This window comes from Anguilla anguilla, chromosome 13, assembly GCF_013347855.1.
Source record: "Anguilla anguilla isolate fAngAng1 chromosome 13, fAngAng1.pri, whole genome shotgun sequence".
Classification (NCBI taxonomy): Eukaryota; Metazoa; Chordata; class Actinopteri; order Anguilliformes; family Anguillidae; genus Anguilla; species Anguilla anguilla.
The window spans coordinates 17621274-17647521 of NC_049213.1; the positions used below are offsets into that span (position 1 = coordinate 17621274).

A 26248-nucleotide genomic window follows, 5' to 3' on the forward strand; every position below is an offset into this window, starting at 1 on the left:
AAATAGTGCCAGAGAATTGCAGTAAGAGAGAGGTATACAATGGGTTTTCCACCAAAACAATACACTGAATATTTCACTCCTTTGAAATGTTCTTCTTTAAACCCATTTCCTCTTGCACACACTCTTCATTATGCTGTAAACATCCACACAGTCCAAGAGAAATCTGCAATAAAAGGCGCTATTCATTCTCATTTTCCCCTGAACTCTGACCCTTGACCCCTGCCAGCAGGGAATGGTGTCTCATGATCCACAAAATAATACTGGGGACCTGGCCACTGGACCCATGACTGTCACTTAATCTCCACCACCAAGGGGATGGTGAGTGCATATACAGTGAGCTCCATAATATCTGGAACAGAGACATATTTATTTCTTGATTTAGCTCTGTACTCCACAATTTTAGATTTGTAATCAAACTATTTACATTCCTTGTGGTTAAAGTGCACATCCTCAGCTTTTATTTAAGGGTATCCCTGCACTAAGGATGCAATTGACCACACTTGACTTATCAGACACACCTGTGAAGCCATTTGTCTCAAACATTATGGTGCCCTAAAATGGGGGGACTATGTATAAAAAGTGTGGTAATTTCTACATGGTGAAGATTCCCTTTAATAAAATCTGAGAATGTGCTCTTAAACCACATGTGAATTGTTAATAAACTACATATCACAAATTGTGGTGTTCAGAGCCAAATGAAGAAAGTAAAAAAAACTCTTTGTCCCAAACATTACGGAGCTCACTGTATTTTTGTCTACCTGTGCGTGTGTGGGTGTGTGCGCATTGGAACTGTAGCTAAACGGTATGTATGTCACAGATTATGCCTTGGGTCTTCTCACTGAGATGCAAAAGATCTTCCCAGGTCTGTAGAGGCTGCCTTGTTCCCACACACACTGCCTGACAACAACTTCAGTCCAGCGTCAGGTTTCCAGAGTGCAGTCTGACTTCTGTATTTAAAAAATGTCTGTTTAACGTAATTCAGCTCTCTGGCTCAGTTCAGCCTATAATCTGTGCCCCTGTAAGAGTGAAAGGCCAGAGAGGTCAATTATGGCTGGCCAGCAGGGTGCGCTACACAGTGTTGCCTCGATGCGATCTGTCCGACCTCCTACTTCCCTCAGGCTGGCGTGGGGGCCCCCCTGTGGTGAAAATAATGATTTAACTCAAACAAGCACTTTTTACATGAATTATGGGGTCATATTGTGCTGGGTGAGATCTGTGACACATTTGTGTATATTCATTGATCTGGAAATCAGCTGGATAGCGCTTCCCTTCCATTGAGCTGATCTAGTTCAGATGAAGATCTGTGTAGACTGAACATAACATGACTTAGTAGAATGCGACCAGGGTTCTCTCAGGCGAGTGAGCCATGGGCGTCATACGTGGGCGGGGTAATTCACCTTCCTGACAGGTGAGTCCAATCCAGTCCTGAAGGCAGGTGCAGCGACCGTTCCGGGGGTCGCACTGCGCTCTGTTCTCACACGCACAGCTGTAAGTGCAGTTGGGTCCGTACTGACTCACCCTGCAATCTGACACACACACACACACACACACACACACACACATGTGCAAGTGCTCCTGACCAATGCATTGCCTATGTGCACAGAAACATTCATGCACATATTTATATAGTACAGAACAGCACCAATCGCTTTTCTGCTATTTTCTAAAGACCACATGAATACACAGTTTACTCTTGGTTTAGAATTTCTGGCTGGGATATGCTTGCCCTCCCCTTACCTATATCACACCTGGCTCCAGTCTTCCCTGGGGGACACAGGCACCTGCCACTCAAAGGGTCACATGGGGCATCTCCATCACAGTCACATGACCTGGCACAGCCCTCCCCAAACTGGCCCTTTTCACACCCTGAGAGGGAATATGGAGGGAGGGAGAGGGCAAGCAAAACAGAAGGATAGATGAAAAACATACAAGTTTATTACACCCTGACAAGACTAAGATACAACAACAGTCTTCACCCTGTTTGCTCACCTCTCTCACAGCGAGGACCCTGGTATCCTGCAGGGCAGATGCAGTGGCCTGAACTTGGGTGGCAGGGGACCCCACTCCTGCAGTCACAGTGCAGCTGGCAGCCAGAGCCGAAAAAACCAGGGGGGCACGCTGGGGGAGGGGGGGAGGGGGGGAGGGGGGGAGGGGGGGGGGGTCAATAGGGCTCTTAATGAAGTACCACCAGGTAGGTATGTGTGTGTGTATCTCTATGTGCTGTTAGTCGTGGCATGCTGTTGTGTGTGCGTGTGTGTGTGTCCTCATTGTGCTGTTGTGTGTGTGCAAATGCCTCACCGTGTTCACAGCGATGTCCGTAGTAGCCCGAGCCGCACTGGCACGCCCCCGTCGTTCTGTCGCATGTCGCGTTGTTCTGACAGTCACACTGGTGCTGACAGTCTGGTCCGTATCGCCCTGGGGGGCACGCTAGCTCACAGTGGAGAGACAGAGAAACAGCACTGCACGATGCATAGGGGCCACACTGTCCTTCACTGTCCTTCTAAAAGGATAGGAGTCACTGATGTCATTTGTTCACTCGGTCGCATTTACTTACTGCTCTCACAGTGAGGTCCAGTCCAGCCCAGACCGCAGATGCAGACCCCAGAGACGGAGTCACACGCCCCCCCCATTACTGCAGTTACAGCGCTCAGCGCAGTCCTGTCCGAACCAGCCCGCAGCACAGCCTGCAACAAGCACACACACACACACACACACACGTAGACACACACACACACACACACACACACGTAGACACACATGCACACACACACACACACACACACACACACACAAACAAAACACTGTACTGCTATCTCTCTGAAACACAGATGTGTGTACGCACACACGGTGCTCTTAGACCTATAATGCTCATTCACCCATGCAAATACACACATTGCTTTTTGGCAGTAAGGTGCTCAGACAGACGCGCACTCGTTCACACGCACCTTGTTCACAGTGCTCTCCTCTGCGTCCAGGGCCGCACACACACCTGCCAGTGACGTGGTCGTTCCTCGCCCCCCTAGCGCAAAGCGCCACCCGGGCACAGTCCTGTCCGTAGCGGCCAGCCGGGCATGCTGGGAAGACGGCACAGCCCAGTGAAACTTAGCAATTCTGTAGAGCCCAGGCCAATACAGCTGACTGATGGTACATAGGACAGCCTATCAAATGGACTGGCAGTACAGAGACCAACCCAATCAAACTCACCGAAGCTCAGGTATTACAGGGTTTTGTGTGTAATGAGTGGGAAGTACTTGCCTGAGGTGAGATTTGAACCAATGATGAACACGTTAGCAGTCAACTAAAGGGCGAGATCCCCCCTAGCCAAGGGCAGCATCATTACTGAACCTCACTGTACTTACTAGCTAACTATATAGCCAAGCTATAGCTGCTACACTTGTACTGCAATTATAGTGCAAAGTGTACTGTAAGTGTACTTTAGGCGCAGTGCAGTTATGGATTAGATACAGAGCTGGGTGTAATGGAACTGCAGGGCAGGAGCAGTGAAGCTGTGCAGTAGGTACAGATCCTGTGCCCGCTAGGTGTACTCACTGGTGTTGCAGTGGGCTCCTATGTACCCAGGTGGGCACTTGCAGGCTCCTGTGGTACGCTGGCACACTGCCCCATTCAGACACTGGCACTGACGCTCACAGTTTGGCCCGTAAAGGCCCTCCTCACATTCTACACGCCCAAACACGCAGAAAGGAATTGTGGGGAACTGGTCTCTAGTATTAATCATCATTATAGAACTTGCAGAAACTAGATGTAATAAAACTGATGATATTATTTCAAGGATTTGGGTTCACGGTGCTTAGTGTATTATGGGGTTTTCATGCAAATTTATGAATGACTTATTTCAGTATTCATTTTCCTTCTGTAAGTGTGCAAATCTAGGGTGCTGTTGCAGAGACTGACCGAGTCGGCAGTCGGGCCCATGGTAGCCAGGGGCGCAGTAGCAGAGCCCCGTCACCGGGTGGCAGCGCTGGTTAGCTTCTGAGCACTGGCAGACCTGGTTACAGTTGAGTCCATAGGTGCCAGGCAGACAAGCTGCGAAGGCATGCGAAACGCATGGAACAAACACAACACGCAGCACACAATCGATATTCGACTGATCAACAAAAGTAACTCACCTAAATTCTGCTTGTAAAGGAAAAAGTAGACTAATGAATTTGCAAAGCATGTATTAGTCATAATTTATGACAAATGTTGATTGAATCCAGTTCACAGGCATTTCTGCTCTATAGAAAATGTGTGTTTGCATCTGGAGCAGGCAGAACTGGATGGAGGGCCTCCGCTACTTTGCTCACGGATAAGCCCCGCCCACTCTGGCTAGTGTGCACAGACATAGCTGAGGTGTAGGTGAGAGACTCACTTTGCTCACAGCCGCTGCCCGTGAACCCCGGGGGACAGCCACACTCTCCAGACACGTGGTGACAGGAAGTGCCCTGGGGACAAGAGCAGCGCTGCGCACAGCCCTCCCCGAACGTGCCGGGCAGACAGGCTGAAACACACAGCGAGTGAGAGGCTGCACACAGAGCCTTATACCAGCAGGGGGCGACAAATCATGTTCTACAAGGGGGTAAGGGGGAGAAAGAAAGAGGGGGGAAAGGACATGAAGACATCCTCCTTGAGAGGAGAGGGATAAAGAGGTTAAAGAGGGGTGTACCGGCTGGACTGACCTCTGTCGCACGCCGCTCCCCTCCAGCCGGGAGGACACACGCAGGCTCCGGTGACGTGGTGACAGAGGGCGCCGCGGTCGCACTGGCAGCGTTCTCCGCACCCCGCGCCGAACCTCCCCGCCTCGCACGCTGTCCCGCGCCGACAGGGCACCGGAAAACACCAAACAGAGGAGGGGCTGTGGGTAAACGCTCCACGCGGTCGCAACGGGGGACATCGCGCTCGGAGCCGGTCGCCTCTCACCTGCCTGGCAGCGGCCCCCGACCCAGCCGGGACGGCAGGAGCAGCGGCCGCTCCGCCGGTCACACTGCCCCCCGTTCTCACACGCGCAGCTCCGCTTACAGCCCGGCCCAAACTGGCCCTCAGCACACTCTGGAGGGAGCGATGACAGGGAGGGGCGCTTTAAAAAGACATTGATTTCAAACCGTGTTATGAGCAGGATTACTAACGAACCCCTCAACAGCACAGGTGATGACGGCACCATATCCGATACAAAAATATAAATATACACACAGCAAAACCCAAAAAATAAGTCAAACTTAAGCAGAACTTTAGTCTTATATTTACAATTAAAATAACATTTCTATTTCTTTTTGGCTAAATAAGACAAAAATATCGGCAATTGAATGGGATGAGATTTAAGTTTGACGCATTTCAAGATTTGCAAATGGGGTGAGACAATTTCACTTCTCAGGCCAAAAAATAACTAAAAACAAGATAATGGTGCGCACCACATTTATAAAAGCGCCGTAGGCTACTCGCGCCAAACAACCACTACCATAAGCAGATAGTTAAAATGCGAACCCTTTTTATTTTTTATTTTAATTTTAAAATTGTCCCAGCAGGAACGGAGGGTTCACTCCATTCCACAGTGCATTTATATTTATGCTGTGAGAGCACTAACTCAAATGAAGTTTGACTTGGTCATTAGGCTGTGTGCTGGGCTGTACAGTGCTGTCTATCAACGTAGCCTACATAAAGTAGTGAGTCTTGAGGAAGCCAAATTAACGTGGAGGGGCGGGGTCACTCACCCAGCTCACAGCCCGCCCCGGTCCACCCGTCAGGACAGGCACAGCGCCCGCTCGCCCGGTCACACGCGCCCCCGTTCTGGCACGAACAGCGCTGGCTGCAGTCCGACCCATAAAACCCCACCGAGCATGCTGGGAATCCAGGCAAGACACAGCTGCATTGTGTTGTTCATTTACAGGAGGGACACTGACTGATAGCACGTATTATTATGGTGTAGTTATGGACATGACCCTGATCAACGGCTCCGCAGCTGCACTGTAAATCTGTTATTTCAGTGCACATTCACAGACCTGAACCAGAATGACCTCCTATGGTGTTGTATTGTCAAGTTATGAGCTAATCCCTGTCCAAAGAGCTGCGATATTAAACTGTAAAACTGCAGGCTCAATTGGTTAATTGGTACCTGTAGTGTGACATTTCAGAGCACTGAATGACAGGCATCATGCACAGTACACACGTGCCATTACTTATTATTTGTGCCCAGGCAGCAGTTCGGTCACCTTGTTGGCAGCCTGATCCAGTCCAGCCGGGTACACACTGGCACCGCCCGCTCACCGGGTGACAGCTGGCATTGTTGTGGCAAGTGCAGGTCTGGTTACAGCCGTCACCATAGTAACCAGTCGGGCATGCTGTATAATAGCATGGCAACAGAGACAGAATTTGCACTGTTACAGACACTATCAGTGAGGTGAATGGGCTTTGTGAATTTAGTAGTTTTGAGCTAGAATCACCTAATATGGCAATTTCAGTGTTGCCATTTTTCTCTGAAAGCAATAATACACTGTCCCCCTGGTTTTGTTTCTATTTTTTAGAGAGCATCACTTAGTCAATCTGCAGTTTACAGTATTTAATGAGTACTTTGTGCGGTTTGGGGCTGACTGCTCAGTGTGTTTGACTCACTCAGGTTGCATTGTGGGCCGACCCAGCCAGCGGGGCAGAGACACGCCCCTGTCAGGTGATCACAGCGCCCTCCGTTCAGACACAAACACTTCTCCCGGCACTCCAGGCCAAAAAAGCCCTGCGGACAGGCTGTAGGACACAGGGCTGGGGTTACAGTTACTGCAGGGTCAGTGTTAATATAGGGAGTGATAGTGTTAGTGTTGAGTTAGTTACTGCAGGGTCAGTGTTAATATAGGGAGTGTTACTATAGGATCTGTTCTGATAGGGTCAATGATGAGGTCTTACGTTTCTCACAGAAAGTTCCGGTCCAGCCTGCCAGACAGGTGCAGGCGCCGCTCACATGGTCACAGGCTGCCTGGTTGTCACACTGACATCTGTGCCGACAGCCCGATCCGAAGGAGCCCGGCGGGCACTCTGTGGCAGCGCGGGGGGGGGGGTGGGGGGTTACATATAGGAGAGAAGATGAGGATAATTCCATAATTTGGAATGCCCAATCACCTGCAACCGCAGCCATGTAATCATGCTGCGAACCCCACTGCGGATTCGGGAGAGCATAGATATCCACAGTTCTCCTCCAAATCACTGTCACTGTGGCACTATCAGGATTCGACCCGAGACCATCCATGCGCAGGAATGAATTTATATGAATAGATATCACGGGTGAAATTGGTCACATGGTATCGCCATATTGCAGTCCTGAGATACTTCCTGCATGCTCTGCAGGGTGTGAGGTAGGAGAGGCAGTCGGCCACACGTACTCTGATGGCAGCGGGTCCCGCTGAAGCCGGGCTCACAGAGGCACTGTCCCGTCACTGCGTCACAACCCCCGTCACCGGTCCTGCAGTCACAGGCGCTGGCGCAGCCCAGCCCCCAGCGACCGGCGTCACACGCTACCGTGGAAACGACAGCACATGCGTTACAGGATGAGACATAACTCTCCTTCTGATACTATACAGTACTATGCAGTACAGAACATTTAAAAAGTGTGTTTAAGCAAGCGGGTCGACTGAGAAAGCAGTGCACATTCGTAATACAATTACATTTTTTAATACAATTAAACTCGTATCCAAGTACTAATCAAACCCTGTTTAAGCTCAGCCGTTTGAAAAAAGAAGGCTACAGGTTGGTTTGACTGCTGGGTTAATGCATGCTGACTTCCCGCTATTCGGCATGGAAAGGGTTAACTTGCGGCACCGCCCACCTCTCCTGCAGTTGTGCCCGGTCCAGCCAGGGCCACAGGTACAGCGCCCGCTGACAGGATGGCACCGCCCGCTGCCCTCGCAAACACACCTCAGCTGGCATCCCAGGCCAAACCGCCCGGCCGGGCACACTACACAGGGGTACAGAGAGAGAGACAGCACACACAGACATATAGCACAGCTCCCAATTACAAACATGCAAACGCATGTGCACAACACAGTCACACACTACACACAGGTATTCAGCTCAGTCACTCTTCATATCCACAAACACAAAAACTACACACATTCACACAGTTAGCCTGCACATTCGCATTGACATCAATGTGAACATGAGCACATAGCATGCGTGGCAGGCAGATAGACATACAGATAAACAAGAGACAGGCTGTGATCTGATTGGTTAGTACGTCCGTACCCACCGTTCTGGCACAGCCTGCCCATGTAGCCAGGAGGGCAGTGGCACGTGCCGTTCTGTTTGTCACACACTCCTCCATTCTCACAGGCTGGGCACAGCTCCTTACAGCCCTGCCCCCAATAACCATCTGAACATACTGCAGAGAGAGAGAGAGAGCGAGAGAGAGAGAGAGAAAAAGAGGGAGAGGGAGAGAGAGCGAGAGAGAGAGAGAGAGAGAGAGAGAGAGAGAGCGAACTTTAGCAACTTTGACAGTTTCTTTACTCAACAAAGCATATTATCTTTGAATTCGAATTTTAGACAGGGAGAGAGAAATGCCAGAGGTTTAGACACACAATTTTATGGCAATAATTTCCTCTATATGTGCTACTGCATAATTTATTTAATGTCTAAAAACATTACATTTATGTTGCCGGATTCTCCCTCTCACCTTTCTCACAGCGCTCCCCAGTGGTCCCTGCAGGGCACTGGCACTGGCCGGTCACCTTGTCACACAGTGACCCCGAACAGTCACAGGAGTGGGTGCACCCCTCCCCAAAGCTCCCCTCCGGGCAGTCTGTCAGAGAGGCGGAGAGAGGAGACTGAGTCCACACCAGCAGCCACACACACGCCGGCAGCCACACACACACCTGCAGCCACACACACACCAGCAGCCACACACACCTGCAGCCACACACAACGGCAGAAACACACACACCCGCAGTCACACACTCACCGGCAGCCACACACACACCGGCATCCACACACACACCGGAAGCCACACACTCACCGGAAGCCACACACACACCGCCCCGCGCCCTGCTCATGTCAGACTGCTCAATCTAAGCTGGCGCTGGGCAGGGCTGCACCCACCTTCATCGCAGTCTTCCCCTCTCCGGCCAGCCGGGCACCGACGCTGGCAGTCTCCGGTCACATGATTGCACACCACGCCCGATGGACACTTGCACTTGTGTTTGCAGCCCAGCCCGTAGAATCCCACACTGCATTCTGGGAGATATCAAGGGAGGAAACATTTTACTGACCATCCAATGGACAGCAGTACAGAGTAGTACACAGTAGTGAGTAGGAGTAACTGTGAGTGCTGCACTTATGAGTTCAGCAGCAGTAGTCAGTAGAGTTTTAGTGGGCACTCATGTAGTTGTGAGTGCATTAGCATTAACAGTAGTGTACATCTGTAATACAGCCCTGTGGCTTTCTGTACTTACCTTCCTTGCATGTCTCTCCACGGTAACCAGGCTTGCAAATGCAGGTGCCATGGCTACGGTGGCACTCCAGGGTGTTCTGCTGGAAACACTGGCACTCCTCCGAACAGCCGGGCCCAAACGCCCACTTAGGGCACTCTGCGGGTGAGGGAGGAGGAGGGATGAGGGAGCGGTGGAGGAGTCATGGAAAACCAGAACAAGGAGGAGAGAGAAAGAGAGGAAAGGGCCTAGGGAGCCACACCCACAGAGCAGAAGAGAAACAGTAGAGAGTGACAAAGACAGACGGGCTGATGACATCATCAAACACGTATGAGCAACTGCTGATTCAAAAAGTCACATTTATTTTAAAAAGGTGTCAAAAAACAGAAATCGGAATTACATTAGACAGAGAAAGAAAGAGACAGAAGGAGAGAGAAAGAGTGAGGAGAAAAAAATCAGAAGAGGACAGGGAGAGACCATACAGTGTTTGAAGGAAGTGAAGGTGAGACACAGAGGGAGAGAATGAATAAAGATGGAGAGAGAGAGAATGAAGAGGCAGAGAGTGAATGAAAAGGGAGAGAGAATGAAGAGGGAGAGAGAGAGAGAGAGAATGAAGAGGCAGAGAGTGAATGAAGACAGAGTGAATGAAGAAGGAGAGAGAGTGAATAAAAAGGGAGAGAGAATAAAGAAGGAGAGTGACCGAACAGAGAGAGAGAGAATGAAGGCATGCCCCCTGGCACAGCGCGGTGGGCGTGACTCACGCAGGTGGCAGAAGCGCCCGTAGAGCCCCGGGTCACACAGGCAGGCGCCGTAGGTGCGGTGGCAGCGCCCGTTGTTGGCGCAGCTGCACTTCTTGTTGCACTGTTTCCCGTACAGGCCTTTGGGACAGCCTGCGTGGCAGAGGGGGAGGGGCCTGTGTGAGTCCGCCTGCCTGACTCCTGCACGCATCGCGCTCAAAGCTCCCACTCACCGTCCTGGCACAGGTCTCCGCTCACTCCCGGGGGGCACCGGCAGATCCCCGTCACTGGGTCACAGGGGGCGCCGTTCTTACACAGGCAGGACGAGGAGCAGTTCCTGCCAAAAGTCCCCTCGGGACAGGCTGTGATGTCATAGGATGGGGAAAGGGTGGGGGAGGGGAGGTCAATTATGAGGACTCTGTATGTGTGTGTGTGTGCATGTATGTGTGTGACCCTCACTCTGGTTGCAGATGACTCCAGTCCAGCCATTGGGACAGTCACAGCCATTTCGCCCCTCAGTGCACCTCCCCCCATTGGAGCAGTCTTCACAGGTCAGGCTGCAGTCATGGCCAAAGGTGTGGTTTAGACAAACTGTGACCAGATAGAGAGAGAGAAAGACAGCCAAATCCCTCAATAGGCTGGATAGTTATTTGACTATGTTTGGGCAGCTAATTATTCTAATATTAGGGTTGAGCAGCACCACTTAACTGGTTCTAAATGTTCATTTCCTTTTCTGAAGTAATAAAGACTCCTAAACCCATAAACCTACTGAACGCAGTTATGTAGTTTATTTTGCAAATTGCTCTGCGTAAGACTGCTAAACAGATGCTATGTAATGTAGCTAATCAGCACCTACTAATGAGCAACAGTGGCTTAGACTCCCCTTAATGAGCCGTTCGCTCTCTGCTCACTCACCAAACTTCTCTGCCAGGCTGCTCTCTGCTCGCAGATCTCCTAGCTTCACTGGCTCCTCCTCATAGTCGCCATAGCGCCCGGGGCCATGGCTGGAGTCCTGCAGCAGGGTCAGCTGAAGCCGGGGCCTGTCCGGCTCCTCCATGGCACTGCCCAGGGCCTCTACTGCCCCCTCCAGTGCTGGAGGTTATATTACTACAGTTAATGCAATAATACCGTACAGTAATCAAAGTGTTTGTCTTGTTCACTGAGCCCATTGGTATAAAAATGTTATTTGGTTTCGCACCTATCAATTACTGTGTATTTCAGTATTTTTCAAATGCATATTTAATGGAAACAAAAGCTGATTTGAATTCAATTCAGTCAGAATTAACTGAATGCCACACACACTGTCAAATTTTCTCATGGCTAATTAAATTGGCTGTTACCTGGTATGTCATATTGTTTTCAAACACAGTGCAAACTGGTCCATATTTAGCCATCTAGGTCACATGGGGTGTGACGGCAGTGCACGCTGTAAAGAAGGAGAATGCTTGAGACTGCCCATACTCCCTGACTGGAGTCCGCAGGGCACGGGGCTGGAGCAGGGCCTGATGGACTCACGGTGACAGGAGCGCCGGTCCTCGTCCAGGCGGTGGGCCCGGTGGCAGGAGCACTGGAAGGACCCGGCGCTGTTCTGGCAGGTGTGCTCACACCCCCCGTTCTCCGAGAGACACTCGTCCACGTCTGCACGGCACAGTGAGCGCGGGCATCGTGACCAATGAACAGCAATCATAGCTCCACATAAGGAGAATGCAACCATGATATAGCCAGGGTCAGAGTGACCAAGACTAAAAAGTCTATGGTAACCACAACTCAGTGAGTCTCACTTTTGTAACAAGTCAACAATACCATTTCCACCAAACAGCCAGGGTGACAATGCTACAAGCTTAATGTCAACAGCATCTTCATTTCAACACCATAGCTGACACCATAACCAGAACACAGTGTCAATACCATTACAGCACTTGTCATCTAACACCAAAAATGAATATGGCTCATTCTTATCTTATTCAGAGTTTATGGAAGATTAAAGTGAGGGGTTTTACGTTATATATTGGGACAGAACCAAAATGAATAAACATCAATTTTGGATGTGCGGACGATTAAGGTCTACTATGAAAGTGATGACAGCAATTCCTGTCAGAACAAATCAAACTTGGATCGTACCATCACAGCCACAGCCAGATTTATTGAGGCGATATCCTGCCCTGCAGTAACACTCGTACCCCCCTGGGTAGTTGGTACAGTCTTGCTCGCAACAAGAATTCCCCGCTCCACACTCGTCCACATCTGCGAAAACAAACACGCATACCCAAATATGAATATGTACATGAACGGGTACACACAGGGTGACAGGACTGGGGTGTATTCTGGGCAGTGAAACAGGAAGTGGAGGTACGAGTGGTCGTGTGTGAAAGTAAGCCCTAATGCTGAAACTGCTAACATCTGGCTTCCAGTGACATAAGAAAAGGCTGTGTGATTATAGCTGTGAGAGTATATAAACAGGGTCAGCTTGCACTGCTCTCGGTGGGTCCGCGGTTGGGGTCGGGTTCCAGACCCACGCCCAGGCTCCTGTGCTACTCCCTGCTTACCCACGCATGTCCGCAAGTCGTCTCCCAGCTGGTAGCCGTGGTTACAGCTGCAGACAGGCCCGTTGGTGGAGTGCTGGCAGTGGTGAGAGCAGCCACCGTTCTCAGCCTCACAGCTGTTAACGATCTCCATCTCGATCCCTGCCAGAGACTCACGCTGAGACTGGAAACACACTGCTATACACACAGTCTATTACTGATAACACCGACACACAGACACTGTCTCACTGCTGCCAACTGCACTGCAAAGATACAGTACGTATTTCTTACACATGTCTTATGTATGTATGTACTCATAATATACTTACATGTGGGTATATCTTGTAGTTCTGCAATAATGCTGTGTACACTGTATGGCAGTGAAAGTTCTGTTATTTGTTAAATTATAGATACAAGACAGAAGTACTGTATATTGCTTAAAGACCTAGGCTCACTTCTCAGGAGGGGCATTGCTCCTGTACCCTTCAGTAAGTCACTCACTCTGAATTGCTTCACTAAATATCTGCCTGTATAATTGGACTGTATGTAAAGTGCGTAAGCTGTGTAGGCTGCTCTGGAAAATAATGTGTAATGTAAATGAACGGTGTATGTGATTGACAGGCAGTGCTGCTGAGGTGTGTGTGTGCGTGTGTGTGTGTGTGTGTGTGTGTATACACGGGAGGGGACTCACTGTAGCACTGCTTGCCATCCGCACCCAGCTCGTAGGCGTGGTCGCAGGTGCAAATGAAGGAGCCGCGAGTGTTGCGGCAGCCATGGGCACAGGATGCCTCTCCTGTTTGGCACTCATCAACGTCTGTCACACACACACACACACACACACACGCACACGCACACAGCTATGTATCCACAGTACTGAACGGCAGTCTTACAAAATGCTATATGAAGCCTAAATGCTAATTATGACAAAACTATGTACAAAAACAACATAATAATATCAATCGATGTGTAATGACTTATGAACAAGAAAACGGAAGCATTCTGAACTAGGAAGGTGTGCTATGAACCAAGTTATGGATTGGTGGGCCATATCCCATACCTATATTATATCATACAGTGTATATACATTCACAGCATAGCATATAATGATAGTTGAAAAGTGCTCATGATATCTTAAATAGTTTTCCAATACAAAAAATGGCAGAAAACATCAGTAGTGAAAGAATGTTCCAGAAGGACAGGCCTGGTGACACTGAGCAGCTGTAGTTGGCAGGATGAAAGGTGGCGAGTCATGTGATGGCTGTGCTCATGCCAGGCGGGCGCCCCACCTTCGCAGGCCTTGCCATCCGCAGCCAGCCTGTACCCAGGGTGGCAGTCGCAGTGAACCCGCCCCCCCTCGTTCTGACAGCGGTGCATGCAGCCTCCATTCTGCTCTTCGCACACACTGCGCACTGCAACGATACACAGCACTCACTGAAACCACTGCACACATACTGTTACTGTACAGTACACCAGTCCTTACACACGCACACTCACGCACACACTCGATTCTACTCTTCACTGCGTACTGCAACGATACACAACACTCACTGAAATCATTGCACATATACGGTTACTGTATACTGTTACAACAGTCCTTACACACACACACACACACACACACAAATGCAAATGGCAATTTCAGACTCTTCCCCTTTGTTTGGCGCCCTCCAGATGTATGTCACACTAGGCAACCACCCTGACCACCCTGGTCGCCTTTTCCTAGAACCAGCCCTGAATATAAACATTACAGCTAAAATGTCTGTTGTATTTAGTGCCCTATCCATATCTGTGGTTAGCACTCTTGATACTCATCCTCATGACAAAAAAGAATACTTTAAAAAGGATGGTCTGAATATTAATAATAGGTTGACCCAGCATATTTGTCTTGGATCAGAGAACAGTGAAACAAGATTTATTAGTCCTGACCAGGTGATTAGCTGCATTTTTAGTTGTCAGGTGTCAGTGGAGCTCACTTCAAGTGTATTTACATTTGACTAATACCTGTATCACATTGATCTTGTGTGCTAGAGAAATCTGTCAGTGCTGTGTGTGAGTGGCAGTAAGTCTAATGTATAATGTTATGTAGAGCACACGGGACAGGGGGGCTGGGGTGTACTTACGTGTGCAGTGCTTGCTGTCCTGGGCCAGCTCGTAGTTATGTCTGCAGCGGCACTGGAACTGTGCAGGGGTCAGCTGAACACACACGTGCTCACAGCCCCCGTTACTGACCGCGCAGGAGTGCACCGCTGGACGGACAGACAGACAGACAGACAAGTGAACACATGAATGAACAGAACAGGTAGCAGGATAATAGCAGAGACGGGAAAGGCACATACTGTGCAGTAAATAGACAGACTGACACATAGACAGGCAGACTAGTAAATAGGCTGAAAAACACAGGCAGACAGACTAGATCGAAAAATAGACCAGTGGAAAACCAGGCCAGCTGGCTATTGTAGACAGATGGACTGAGAAAAAGAAATGAAATATTTAAACATGTTTGCTCTCAGCCTTATGCTCAGTGAAAGCAAGTAAACACACACAACAAAACAGGAAAAGCAAACAAAACTCATGGGTTCCAAGGGTTTCAAGGAAATAAAAAGCACATTTCTAATACATTTTTATATATAATGAATATGTACTGAATTACATATTTAATTTGCCTTGGGAGATTTTCTTTGTACACTTCAGACATGTGCTTTGCCAGAAGTAAATGAATTTCACACATTCCTAATTTATATGTCAAGAAATTTCCAGACGATACTCAGGGTAGGAGTGCTTGTGACCCCTCCCACAGTAATTCTCCCATGAGAATGTTTTGCCGCTTGTTAGGCTGCAGGTGGTTATTTTTCTTGCTGTTACCTATCCATATTCCAGACTCAAATATCTCAGCGCATTATAAGGGTCATTCAGTATCTGACCCTGAAAAGCAGGTATGTGGGATATGCACGGGGCTCTGCCGATGACAGTCATTTGCATGTCCACTGTGATTGGCTGTGTGGTCAGCCAGCGGTGAACATAGCATGTGGCGTGCACGCAGCCTTCCTGTGTCCGTCCCATTCCAGTCGCCACACCAGGGCTTACTATAGCCTGGAGCCGTCATGAGCTGTCATTTTTATTTAAAAAAACAACACGTCACCACTCTTTTCCAAGATTAGGATCAGATGAGCTGGAAAAGTGGTAATAAAATGTGACTTGTCTCACTTCAAATGAGAGGAATTCAAGATTTAAAGAGAACATTACTTTGCATGAGAAGTCAAGATTGTACACATTTTAAATCACATTGAAGGTATTCATGAATGTAGAAAAATGTTGAATATAATTTCAATTTAATCCAAAAGATAATCTGCCAAATAATAACATATATGAATCATAAATATGTAAATACATTTGTCTCACCTCTTTCCCATGAAATAAGATTCTAATTTTAAAGTATAAAATATATTTAGAGAAAAGGGGATCTTTACACCAGTAACAGTATGGTTAACCTGTGTGTACAGTTTGCGTGCACAAACCACAAACGTGACCCATGTCACAAATCACTCAATGGTCACATCTGTCTCCCTGTTCTTATACTGAACTTGATGTGGTTTAATGCAAAGACCCCAATGGCTTAATCCATGTGCTACGGTACGTACAGTATAAGTGTGATGGCGTCAAATCACCCTGTGACTAAACTTTCCGCATAGTTTCAAGCGTAATCGAGGATTTTCATACGAAATCAATGCAAGCATAACCTGTGTTATGACCACACCCGGCCCCAGGCTTCCAGACCGGCGGTGGAAGAAAGGACGCTGGAGAAGGACCCGTTTAAGGTTCGGTAAAGCTGACCCGAGTGACCCGGGCGTGTCTCACCGATGCAGGTGCGGGCGTCGACATGCAGCCGTGACCCCGCGTTGCACTCGCAGCGGTATGAGCCCCTGGTGTTCACACACGTGTGCTGGCAGCCTCCATTGTGGACCTGGCATTCGTCAACATCTGCAGGAGGGGACAGGTGAGGAGAACTGCTGTTAACATGGCTATTGACATGACTTCAGAGGGGGAAAAAAAAGTAATTGGAGCAGAGCACAGCAAAACCTCACATTGTCAGACAGACAGGCAAATACTGGACACTTGGGGCTGTCTGTTAAGGTGTGTAGTTACAATTATAAATTAAATGCATAAACTGAATCTATTTTACATTTTAGAACAATAAAAATGTAAAGACCCCCTTTGTTGACTTGGCCCTAATAATAACAAAAACAAAACTAACAAAAAAAGGAAATGCCAGTTATTTAGGTTTCACATTAACAGTGCCTTAAGGTATTGCAAGTAATGTTTACATTAATTTTTATAGGGAACAAAGAACATATAACTTGAACATAACAATTTACTTACTGAAACTTGCCTGTTAACTTGGACTTGAAAGTTAACTTGACTCGGACTGGAAAGTTAAGACTTGAGACTTATTTGTGACTTGCATAACTGTGACTCAGTCCCATCTATGCTGGCTGTTACTGCTGGCAGAGGTATGCCCCCCTGCCAAGTAGCTTTCTCGTCTGCTTTGCCCCCGGTAATCAAATCCAACATTAATCTCCCAGCAATGTCATATACAGCAAACACTCCACCGAACAGTTGTATTGAAACAATCAATACTTCTAAGAATTTGTTTTCACAATGTTGAATTTGAGAAACAGCACAGTCTTATTCCTGCCTTTCAAGAGATGTCTCTGGTCAGATACAGATTCTCTGTATTAACTAGAGGATCAGCTCCTTTGTTTTTTCTTTCATTTTTCTTATGCAGGAGTCAATATTTAATTAATCAATTCAAGTTGATACTATCACAGTTAATGAATGCTCAAGGCCATGTATCACGACTCATATTCTTCTTGGACACATCTCTTCATGGATACTTCTGAATGACGGAATTAAGTATATGGAGCTGAGGTTAGTCTATGGAGCTGTGGTTAGTCTATAGAAGGTGGTTATGTTTACTGTGTGGACGTACTCCTACCCCACTTAATACATGGTGATGTCTGTGTCTATGTCTATGTGACATGCCTCACTTACTTGGATTCAGGTGTCGTGCACCCATGGTGGTATCCATTATATCCATGGAAGAAGGTATAGCAGTTGATGTGATGGTATCTAGAACACTAGGTGCTGTCAGTACCTGGAGCCGGACTAAACCTACTCCAGAACCACACGAGAAACACCACTGACTGTCTAACAGTCACCATGACTCCAGCAGTGCCAGGTTCCAGTATTACCAATGAACAATTTGGGAAGAAAACAGCATGACACCATACAGGTGCCATGGGATCCAAATGAGCAGTTTTTACAGTGAGAGGTTACATCAGTGGTAATCAACCCTGTTCCTGGAGGTCTACCATCCTGTAGGTTTTCACTCCAACCATAACAAAGCACATTCAACAGCTGAATGTCTGCATTGAGAGGATGGTAGATCTCCAAGAACAGGGTTGGTTACCACTGGGTTACATCAACAACACCTGCCAGTTCCCATCTACCTGGTTTCTGGCACAGCAAAGAAGCTCAGAGTAGAAGAGTTTCAGAGTAGTATCAGCACATTAGGGGGAACTCTCAGAATCTTTCTTTCATTCTCACGTGTATCTCTCATTTTCCAGTGCATTCCAAAGGGCAGAGTGGTTCAGTACTGCCCTATTTCTGAGTTATCAGTCATATTCAGGGTTGAATTTTTTCTCAAGAGAACTAAAATTAAGAATTTCAATGCTGTGTTTTCATAGTGTGCACCTGCTGGAGGATCAACTTTAGAGAAAAAACCAGCAATGAGTCAAACGAACACATATGAAGTAAGTACAGACCTTTGCATCTACATGCATCCTGTTATAGATGCTGAAGGAAGCAATCAGTCCTTTCGAGAGCAGTCACTGTACACCTCAAATAGCCCAACCCCACAGCCACTATGCACCTCTAACCCACAGCATCTGGGTTCCAGCATCTGTCTACAGCCTCCTTGTCTTCAGGTCTCAGGAATGTCTATGCTCAGTGACCCACAGAAGTCATCTCTTCCAGATGCCAAAACCTGTGCTACAATTAACCTTAAATACTTTTGTGAAAGGCAGATTCCAACTTTATGGGTTTGAAAAAAGCCTGAAAATGGATTGTTTTCTTCAGCTCCACCCCAAAACCACAATTGTGCTGATCACAAACTTCCAATGTTCAGAGGTTATCTCAGTGGCAGAAAAAAACTTTACTGGGCTGTGTTATAAACCAGCAAGATTGTGGATCACCACACCACCACCTTCACCACACCATATAGCCCCTAACAGAAATGACCTCAAATGACCTCAAATACAGGCTGCGGCAGACATCCCAGAAACATAGCAGGTCTGAACACATAGACTCCTGTCTCATGTGTAGTGAACTGGTAATTCCTGGGAATGTGACTGTGAAACCATAGCGATTTCAGGGTCATTGTTGTTGACCCTCATGCAAAGAAATTTTTTTAAAATAAATTTGAGGTGACAAAACAGCCAGGCAGAAATGAAAAGAAACAAATATCTGAGCTAACAGACGGTTATCACAAATGCAAAGACTGAAATGGTTCAACACCAGTAATTTAATGACAGATGCTTTCTGACAGCTTGAATCAGTATGATGCTTGATTGCACTGCCTCGAAGGTAAAGTGGCTTTCATAAAGTTTGTGTGAGGGGCAGAGACTGGTGCAGTAATTACAGGGAGCTACAGTTTCCTGGCTGAACCCTGGACACCACGTTCACTGCAGCCTCGCACTCCTTAGGCTTGGCGCCCACAGGCAAGACGCTACTGGTCAGTGACATCATTAGAAATATCAATCTAGAGTAGCAATGTTCCAAATAATCATCTTGGAGCTATTACTCCCTTTATTAGGAGGATACTCCTATCCTTCCCACACATTCTACAACTTCCAGAGGCTCACAAATCAGGGACAGTTAAAAAGTATGTGCAGCAAACAAAACATTTGACATTTTAACAGCTAAAAATATTCTCTTAATGGGAACCATGCTGACATAAAGATTTAATGTGAAGATTTTATGAGCTTAAGTGCATTTTTTACAAACTGTTTTGGAAACATTCTGTGCATGGTTGTAAATAGCCGCTGAATGACTACATGGCTACTTCCTGGAAGCCATCAGTGTCATACAGAAGGCTGCTGAATGTGCACTGAAGGCACCACATTTACAACAGGAGCGCTGCTTGCTTGGAACAGGATGGGGCCTTCTGTTGTATACTTCTAATGAGGAAATAGTGTGAGTAATGGGCAATGAATGTTATTGGACAAATGGGGATTGTGGATAATGAGAGCAATGGCCATAAGGATGTAATGACAGTATTGGAGGTAATAAGAGTAGTGGGACTCACCCTGACATGTCTTGCCATCCTCCTTCAGCTCCTGGCCACTGGGGCATTTGCAGTAGAAGCTGCCAATGGTGTTGCAGCACAGAGCCTCACAGCCTCCGTTAGTCTCCTCGCACTCGTTCACATCTGAAAAGACAGCGGGGAGAAATCAGCCAGAGAAGCACTGGAACTGCAGCTCAACCGCTGGCCACTGACACTATAGCCACGGACACTCAGAGTAAGTCTCACAAACACTGACACTGTGTGTCGATCAGAGAGCCACTGACATTGAATAAATCGTTGAGCGGCATGCTGACCTACTGCAGACCTCAAGGGAAACCAAACATGGTGAAACCCTCACTGTCATCGCAAACATATTAACTGAGAGAAAGCAGAGCCTGTGTATGACCATCCTACCCTTCACCAAAAACCCCTAAAAGCTTTATGTTTAACTTAAACATACAGCCTCTCAATCTTACTCTCAATTCACTTATTCACCCCTCGAAAACAGTCTGATCCCTGGGTCAGTGGCAGAGATTATATACTATCTACTTGCGCTGAAGTTGGAATTCTGAATTCCTGTACTGTAATTCATTGTGGATTATGGATGTCATAATTAGTACTGTGTATGTTTGGGGCTGGTTCTCTCTCGCTCTCTCTCTCTCTCACACACACACACACCTTCCAATAAGCTGCTGGCCCTTTGACTAATCTGGGGCCTGTTCCTGTCCTATGGGATGGAAGATAGCTGTGGCAACGATGGAAGATGCAAGATGATCTGTTACCTGTTGAAACTGACACTTGCAACAAGTGTAAATTTGCTCACCAAATGAATAGTTATATAGCAGTCAGCTATGGTTTTAAGATAGGTAGAGTTGGCTGCATAAAAAAAATAGGGTCCATGATCAACACATCACTAAATTAGGACTTATTTATCTTGAACGATGGGCTTTGGTTGAGTTGAGGCATCCAATCCTAGTATGATCGTCAGACACTTCTATATTATTTTTACTGAAATACCCAATTCCTAGTTATAATTACCAGTTGGATGTTGACATGAATGCTATTTACTGGTTGGAAGATGGTAATTACGCTAAATGCCATATGACATGAACGCCCCATGAACTCTTGTTCATTGGGGGGAAACAAGGGGCCCTCTGGGGTCTCCCGCGTGTGTCAGTTCTGGTGCGGTTTATTTTTCCCCCAGCAAAGTTTCATCGGCGACGGGATTTCGTACGAACTTGAAGCCTCTCACACGTTGCTGAGTTTTGTGCGCAAGATTGAGCACAGCGGGCGGGGTGGTCAAAGGTCAGGGTCTACAGCATGTGAGGTCACGAAGGCCCTGTCCATTCCGATTATAAGGCGAAGGACGGGCCGTGGGGACTGGAGTGTGAAGGGCGGAGGTTGAGAGCGATGACAAGAAGACACGCCCCACCACACACGGTGTACTGAGGTTAGACTGCCCAGGACCCCTCTCGAGGGATGATGGCAGCAGCCGCCAACATCGCCACCACCACACCCAACCGTTTCTCCAATTCAGGCCTTTGCGCAATCAAACTCTTTGGTCAGTCCCACCCCCAAAGTTAGAGTGCGGCTCCTGCGATATACCCTCATTCTTGCATTCTTGTATTCTTTGTAGCATGAAGAATTCTGAATGAAGAAGTAAACTTGTACACAGGGGAGGCAGGCTGGCCAAATGCTTTGTTAACAATTATGGTTTATTATGGTATAACTACTCTGTCTCAGCTGCGTTCAGATTACGTTGAACTTAAGTGGGCTATTTTATTTATTTATTACAGTTATTTCACATTTTTCCTCCATCCTGTTTCAAATAAACAATTAACAGACCTCATGAATCTAACTGCAGTAGTTATTGTTTATTGAGAAAGGTGAAAACACATTTTGCTCATTTTCATACATTCAGATAAAGGCTAGATATTGAGATGAGTTTTGCTGCAGGTCCAAATCAGTGTTGCATGTAACTAAGGAGAGATGACCAACGGGCAATGGCACTCTCAGAGTGAGGTCGGGGGGGATAATGAAACCAATTTCAAATTCTTCTAATACATCACATTATTACAGATGGTCTGCATGATGATGACCCCAGTGACCTCTGAAATCATGAGTGGGTCGCCTGACTGTTTGGAAACGGGCTACACCCACCCCTGACCCCAAGGGGCAGTACTGGGATTTTTCTCTCTGCTCCACTGTAGGTCAGCTTTCATGCCCTACAGTACTTCCCTGATCCTGGTAATCTCAGAGAAACCTATATTTTTCATCTTTGACCTTGAGGGGGAGCTGTAAAAACCTTTAATATAGTGAACTTATTCCAGGTCAGTGATACAGTATCTCCCACCTAAGGCATTGCGCTAGTAATAAAGAGATACAATGAGATGGAGAGGCCCTGGTGTACAGGTGCTCAGACCCAAAGTGACCTTGAAGTTTTGTTCTTTATTCACCTGTTCGAGGTACCTCAGGCACACTGAAATGTAAATCACCATTCCCTTTTAATGGTTAATGGTCTGGAATCCCAGTTACAGTCAATAAAGACAATAAATCTCAGATCTGAGCTTGAGAGGAATTTAAGATTATCAACAGAATCTACCTTCAGATCCTTCCAGAATCGTTCAGATTTTCAGTTGATATAAATTGTAATCAGCAAAACAAAATGTAATACTTTATTTCCTTGTGGGTTGATTTTATGATCAAGGTCAAATGCGATCACACTGGAGAAAAAAGGTCAGTCAGAATTCACCGATTGGATATTCAAATGTTTTTTGTCATAAGCTCTACATAAATATTTTACCAGTTATAGTACATGGTCCCAACAAGATTGAGGTACATGGCAGGACAGAGGTTTAATCTCCATAGGTGTGTAGTATGACTTCTGAGATCATCATTACAGTAACACTTCACTGCTGACACTCTGGGCCAAGAAAAATGTGTACGCTATCAGCAGACCACGTGCTGATGCATTAACCCATCACTCACAGAAACCTGTCTTCAGAGCACTGCCCTATCTGTCTGTCTGTCATCTATGGTTAACTAAGCTCACGGCCACACCAGAGGTAGACCTCTTCCTTAGTCCTTGTTTAATTATCTTTGTTGTGGCTACTCTGTAGTCCCTGCAGTAATGATAAGAAATAATCTTTTACAAAAAATGTAACAAATTCCATTTTTTTTGTTAAATGTATTGTAATGCATTTTGTTAAATGTATTCTAATGCATTTTTACAAATGATCATCATTAAGTTTATTGCAGCAGTTCAGGTTCAGCATTTTGCTCACAGACAGCAGGGCTTTTTGCCCACTTTGTGCCACAGCACAGTCTGTACTCTAGCCTCTGGACAGTGTGTCAGCATTTAACCGGTTTAGCAGAGGCTGTGCACTAGACTTAGCCTCTATAGTGATAGCCTCAACTCAGTCTCTATTCGGGCCATAGCCCCAGTGTTGTAAGCTGTAGTCCTTTTAGAAAGAAGATTTCCAAAGTCTGACAAATATAAATACTTGCTTTCACCATTTTTAAAAAATCAATGAATCTATGAATTCACTAATATAATCTACTGTGCTCCAGGTCAGCGTCATCCTTAGAGTGCACTGAACAGTTTTCTCTGGCGTTCACTGAACTGTTTTCAGAAGAGTAGCTCTCTGTGGATCTGCTCACCTTGGACCTTGGGCACCAAACCCACTTTTGTTACATTCCAATGAAACACACAACTCTACTATTATACAGGACTCAAATCACTTCTTTAAAATAACTTGAGCAAAAAACTGTGCGTGAGCACCAGCAAGCTGTGAAAACCACAAGTTAACCACAATGTTACATTACAGGCATTCGATGTGTGAAAATTAATGACAGGAGATGAAGAAGTGAACAGAAAAGTTATTTCTAGAAGCTTCAATCACTAATCCTATCCACTTGTGACCAAGGGGTTGTAATTGGTGTGTGTTTCCTTTGCAGCCGTTTAATTGTGGACAGATTTTCACAGGGAGCGGTTCTTTTGGTTCCTTGGAAAATCAGATGTGCCATTTAAAGTATTTCCTCTCAAACATTTAAATGACAAGAGTAGGCCTAGAACTGACCCATAAACTGTGGTAAAGGAGCTTTGATAAAGTACTGTACTGGAAAACAGCTCTTAAAATATACTGCAATCACAATGCAGCTGGCTTGGAAGGTAGTCACAAATATATATTTATCTATTCTTAATCCCAAACTAAAGCTACTCCAGGTATACAGATATTCTGAGAGCGGATGGGCCCCTGGTCAAGACATGAGGGGCATGTGCTGGTACTATATCAGTATAATATACCATTTCCAATAGATATATATATATATATATACCAGTTCTCTTGCTACAAAGCTTTACCTCAACCTAGTATGACAAAATATATTTGGTCAATCGTAACATTTATGACAGTATTTAAATTAAACTAATTATTAAGGATACAAAGCAAAGTGAAACTAAGTACTGGGTAAGTGAGAAAAAAAACTCATTAACAGTTTTCAGGTCTGACTCTTGAAATAAGGAAAACAATAGACAATAGAGTGTTTGTCTAAGAGTTCTCATGTGAAGAGCTTACACAGACAGAATGTGCCCAAATTCCCCACATATTTGTCTTTCAAAACAGCTGTCTTCTGTTCGACTGTTTCGTTTCCCAGGGCATGTGTTGACAAGATGCATGCAGACAAATGACTGATCCCAAAAAAGAGACCCATCAGCAAATCAGCCTTATCATTCACTCAGTCGTCTCTTTTTATGCCATACAACACGCCCTCCCCCTCCCCTTACTACATCAGTGTTTCTAAATACAGTTTTTCCTGCGGGCTATAGAAAATGAATCTACACCCTCTCAACCAATAAAATTGTATACTTAACCATGAACTGGTATATATTGTGCTGTGTGTGAACATCATATGTTTGCATTAGATTATCTTAAACTTGTCCCATTTTAACCAGAATTACTTGATAGTCACGTAAGTCAGATAGAGAAATTTGATGACTGAATCTGCAAAGTAAAGATAATGCAGTCAGTGTCAATCATTCATTTTTTTCATATTAAAAATGCCATATTTGATACCTTTTCATGATGACTTTTTTGTAGAAATATTAATTCAATGTGTTTGCATTCTGTAATTGCTCCTCCATACAGTATACTATTTTCAACCAGTGGTGTGACAATCCTGACAAAAATTAAAATGCAATGATGCACAAACAGGAACTTGCAAGCCGAAGGCGAAAGAGCAAGCACCTAAAATCCAAAAAGCGTCTTTAAAACTAGGTTTGATATGGTGCTCAATATTACCATGTCAGAAGACATTGCTGGTTGTCTCTCGGTAGTCATCTTTCTGCAAAATACACTACCTCTGGATTATCTTATAAGAAAAATAAGGACTCAAACTGCTCCTAGTAATAGCTTAGTTCTGAATGGAACTCTGGTATTTGGAGTGTGAAAATTAACCTTTGTGACCACCTGTCACCAGAAATGTAAACAAATCCACCAAAACTGACAAATTAATGATAAACAATTTAATTGATATCTCTAAAAAGTAGAGTAGCTGAGTAATTAAAAAGGCAAATTAATTAACTGGTACAAACTGGAAAAAAGTATGAGGATGGAGAGTCAGAAAGGGTTAAATGGCTTTTGCTAAAATAGAATAGAATACCAATCAGTTTCATTGTTGTGACATTCTAATAGAGAACAATAAACATGACCTCTGACCGCCCTGCTGTGCCCTGTGTCGACAGACAGAGAAAATGTCTAATGTCAGTTTGACCCCATTGAAAGCATTCTTTATTTGAGGTTTTTTCACATTTTCGTTGTATGGTGTAATAGATGGTGTGTAAACACAAGTACATGCACTTTCGCCATTGGGCATGAACATGTTGAATGTACTTTGGCTGTGAGTTGAATATTTAATCTCACTTTTGCCATGGAGTGTACATATACATTTCAATCTTGCAGTGGTCAAGAGCATAAATGGACCTTTTAATGTTACTTTCTTCATGAGGCATAAATGAATATGGGTCTGGGTGGTTTCTACGATCGATTCAAAGACATGGAGACTGTGGACCTCTGCCCTTGTGATCAATGCTGCAGATAATACAAATCTCTACTTAGACCCCTCAGTTTGACCCCTGACCCTCTACATGAGCAGTGCCCCCGTGGTATTCGTCAGGGCCTGACTGTTTGACCTCTGGCCTTGGGAGATGCCCAGCTAGGGTCTGCCTACCCTGGGTGTGACAGAGAGGTC

General features: G+C 46.2%; 1 protein-coding gene across 1 annotated transcript in view; it reads right to left on the reverse strand.

Moving 5' to 3' along the window:
- Nucleotides 1-494: 494 nt before the first annotated feature.
- The window catches only part of megf6b (multiple EGF-like-domains 6b), a 37480-nt gene continuing 11726 nt past the window's right edge, over nucleotides 495-26248 (reverse strand). Inside the window, 35 exon segments of the mRNA XM_035387325.1 lie at nucleotides 495-1136; nucleotides 1398-1526; nucleotides 1738-1866; nucleotides 1990-2118; nucleotides 2299-2427; nucleotides 2555-2627; nucleotides 2629-2684; nucleotides 2946-3074; nucleotides 3550-3678; nucleotides 3913-4044; nucleotides 4370-4498; nucleotides 4677-4805; nucleotides 4918-5046; nucleotides 5706-5834; nucleotides 6204-6332; nucleotides 6604-6732; nucleotides 6889-7017; nucleotides 7362-7493; nucleotides 7805-7933; nucleotides 8225-8356; nucleotides 8648-8773; nucleotides 9070-9204; nucleotides 9423-9557; nucleotides 10160-10288; nucleotides 10369-10497; nucleotides 10595-10726; nucleotides 11051-11227; nucleotides 11651-11773; nucleotides 12257-12379; nucleotides 12682-12819; nucleotides 13349-13471; nucleotides 13944-14066; nucleotides 14778-14903; nucleotides 16513-16635; nucleotides 20021-20143. Coding sequence (XP_035243216.1) covers nucleotides 1069-1136; nucleotides 1398-1526; nucleotides 1738-1866; nucleotides 1990-2118; nucleotides 2299-2427; nucleotides 2555-2627; nucleotides 2629-2684; nucleotides 2946-3074; nucleotides 3550-3678; nucleotides 3913-4044; nucleotides 4370-4498; nucleotides 4677-4805; nucleotides 4918-5046; nucleotides 5706-5834; nucleotides 6204-6332; nucleotides 6604-6732; nucleotides 6889-7017; nucleotides 7362-7493; nucleotides 7805-7933; nucleotides 8225-8356; nucleotides 8648-8773; nucleotides 9070-9204; nucleotides 9423-9557; nucleotides 10160-10288; nucleotides 10369-10497; nucleotides 10595-10726; nucleotides 11051-11227; nucleotides 11651-11773; nucleotides 12257-12379; nucleotides 12682-12819; nucleotides 13349-13471; nucleotides 13944-14066; nucleotides 14778-14903; nucleotides 16513-16635; nucleotides 20021-20143 — 4364 coding nt within the window. The 3' untranslated portion in view covers nucleotides 495-1068.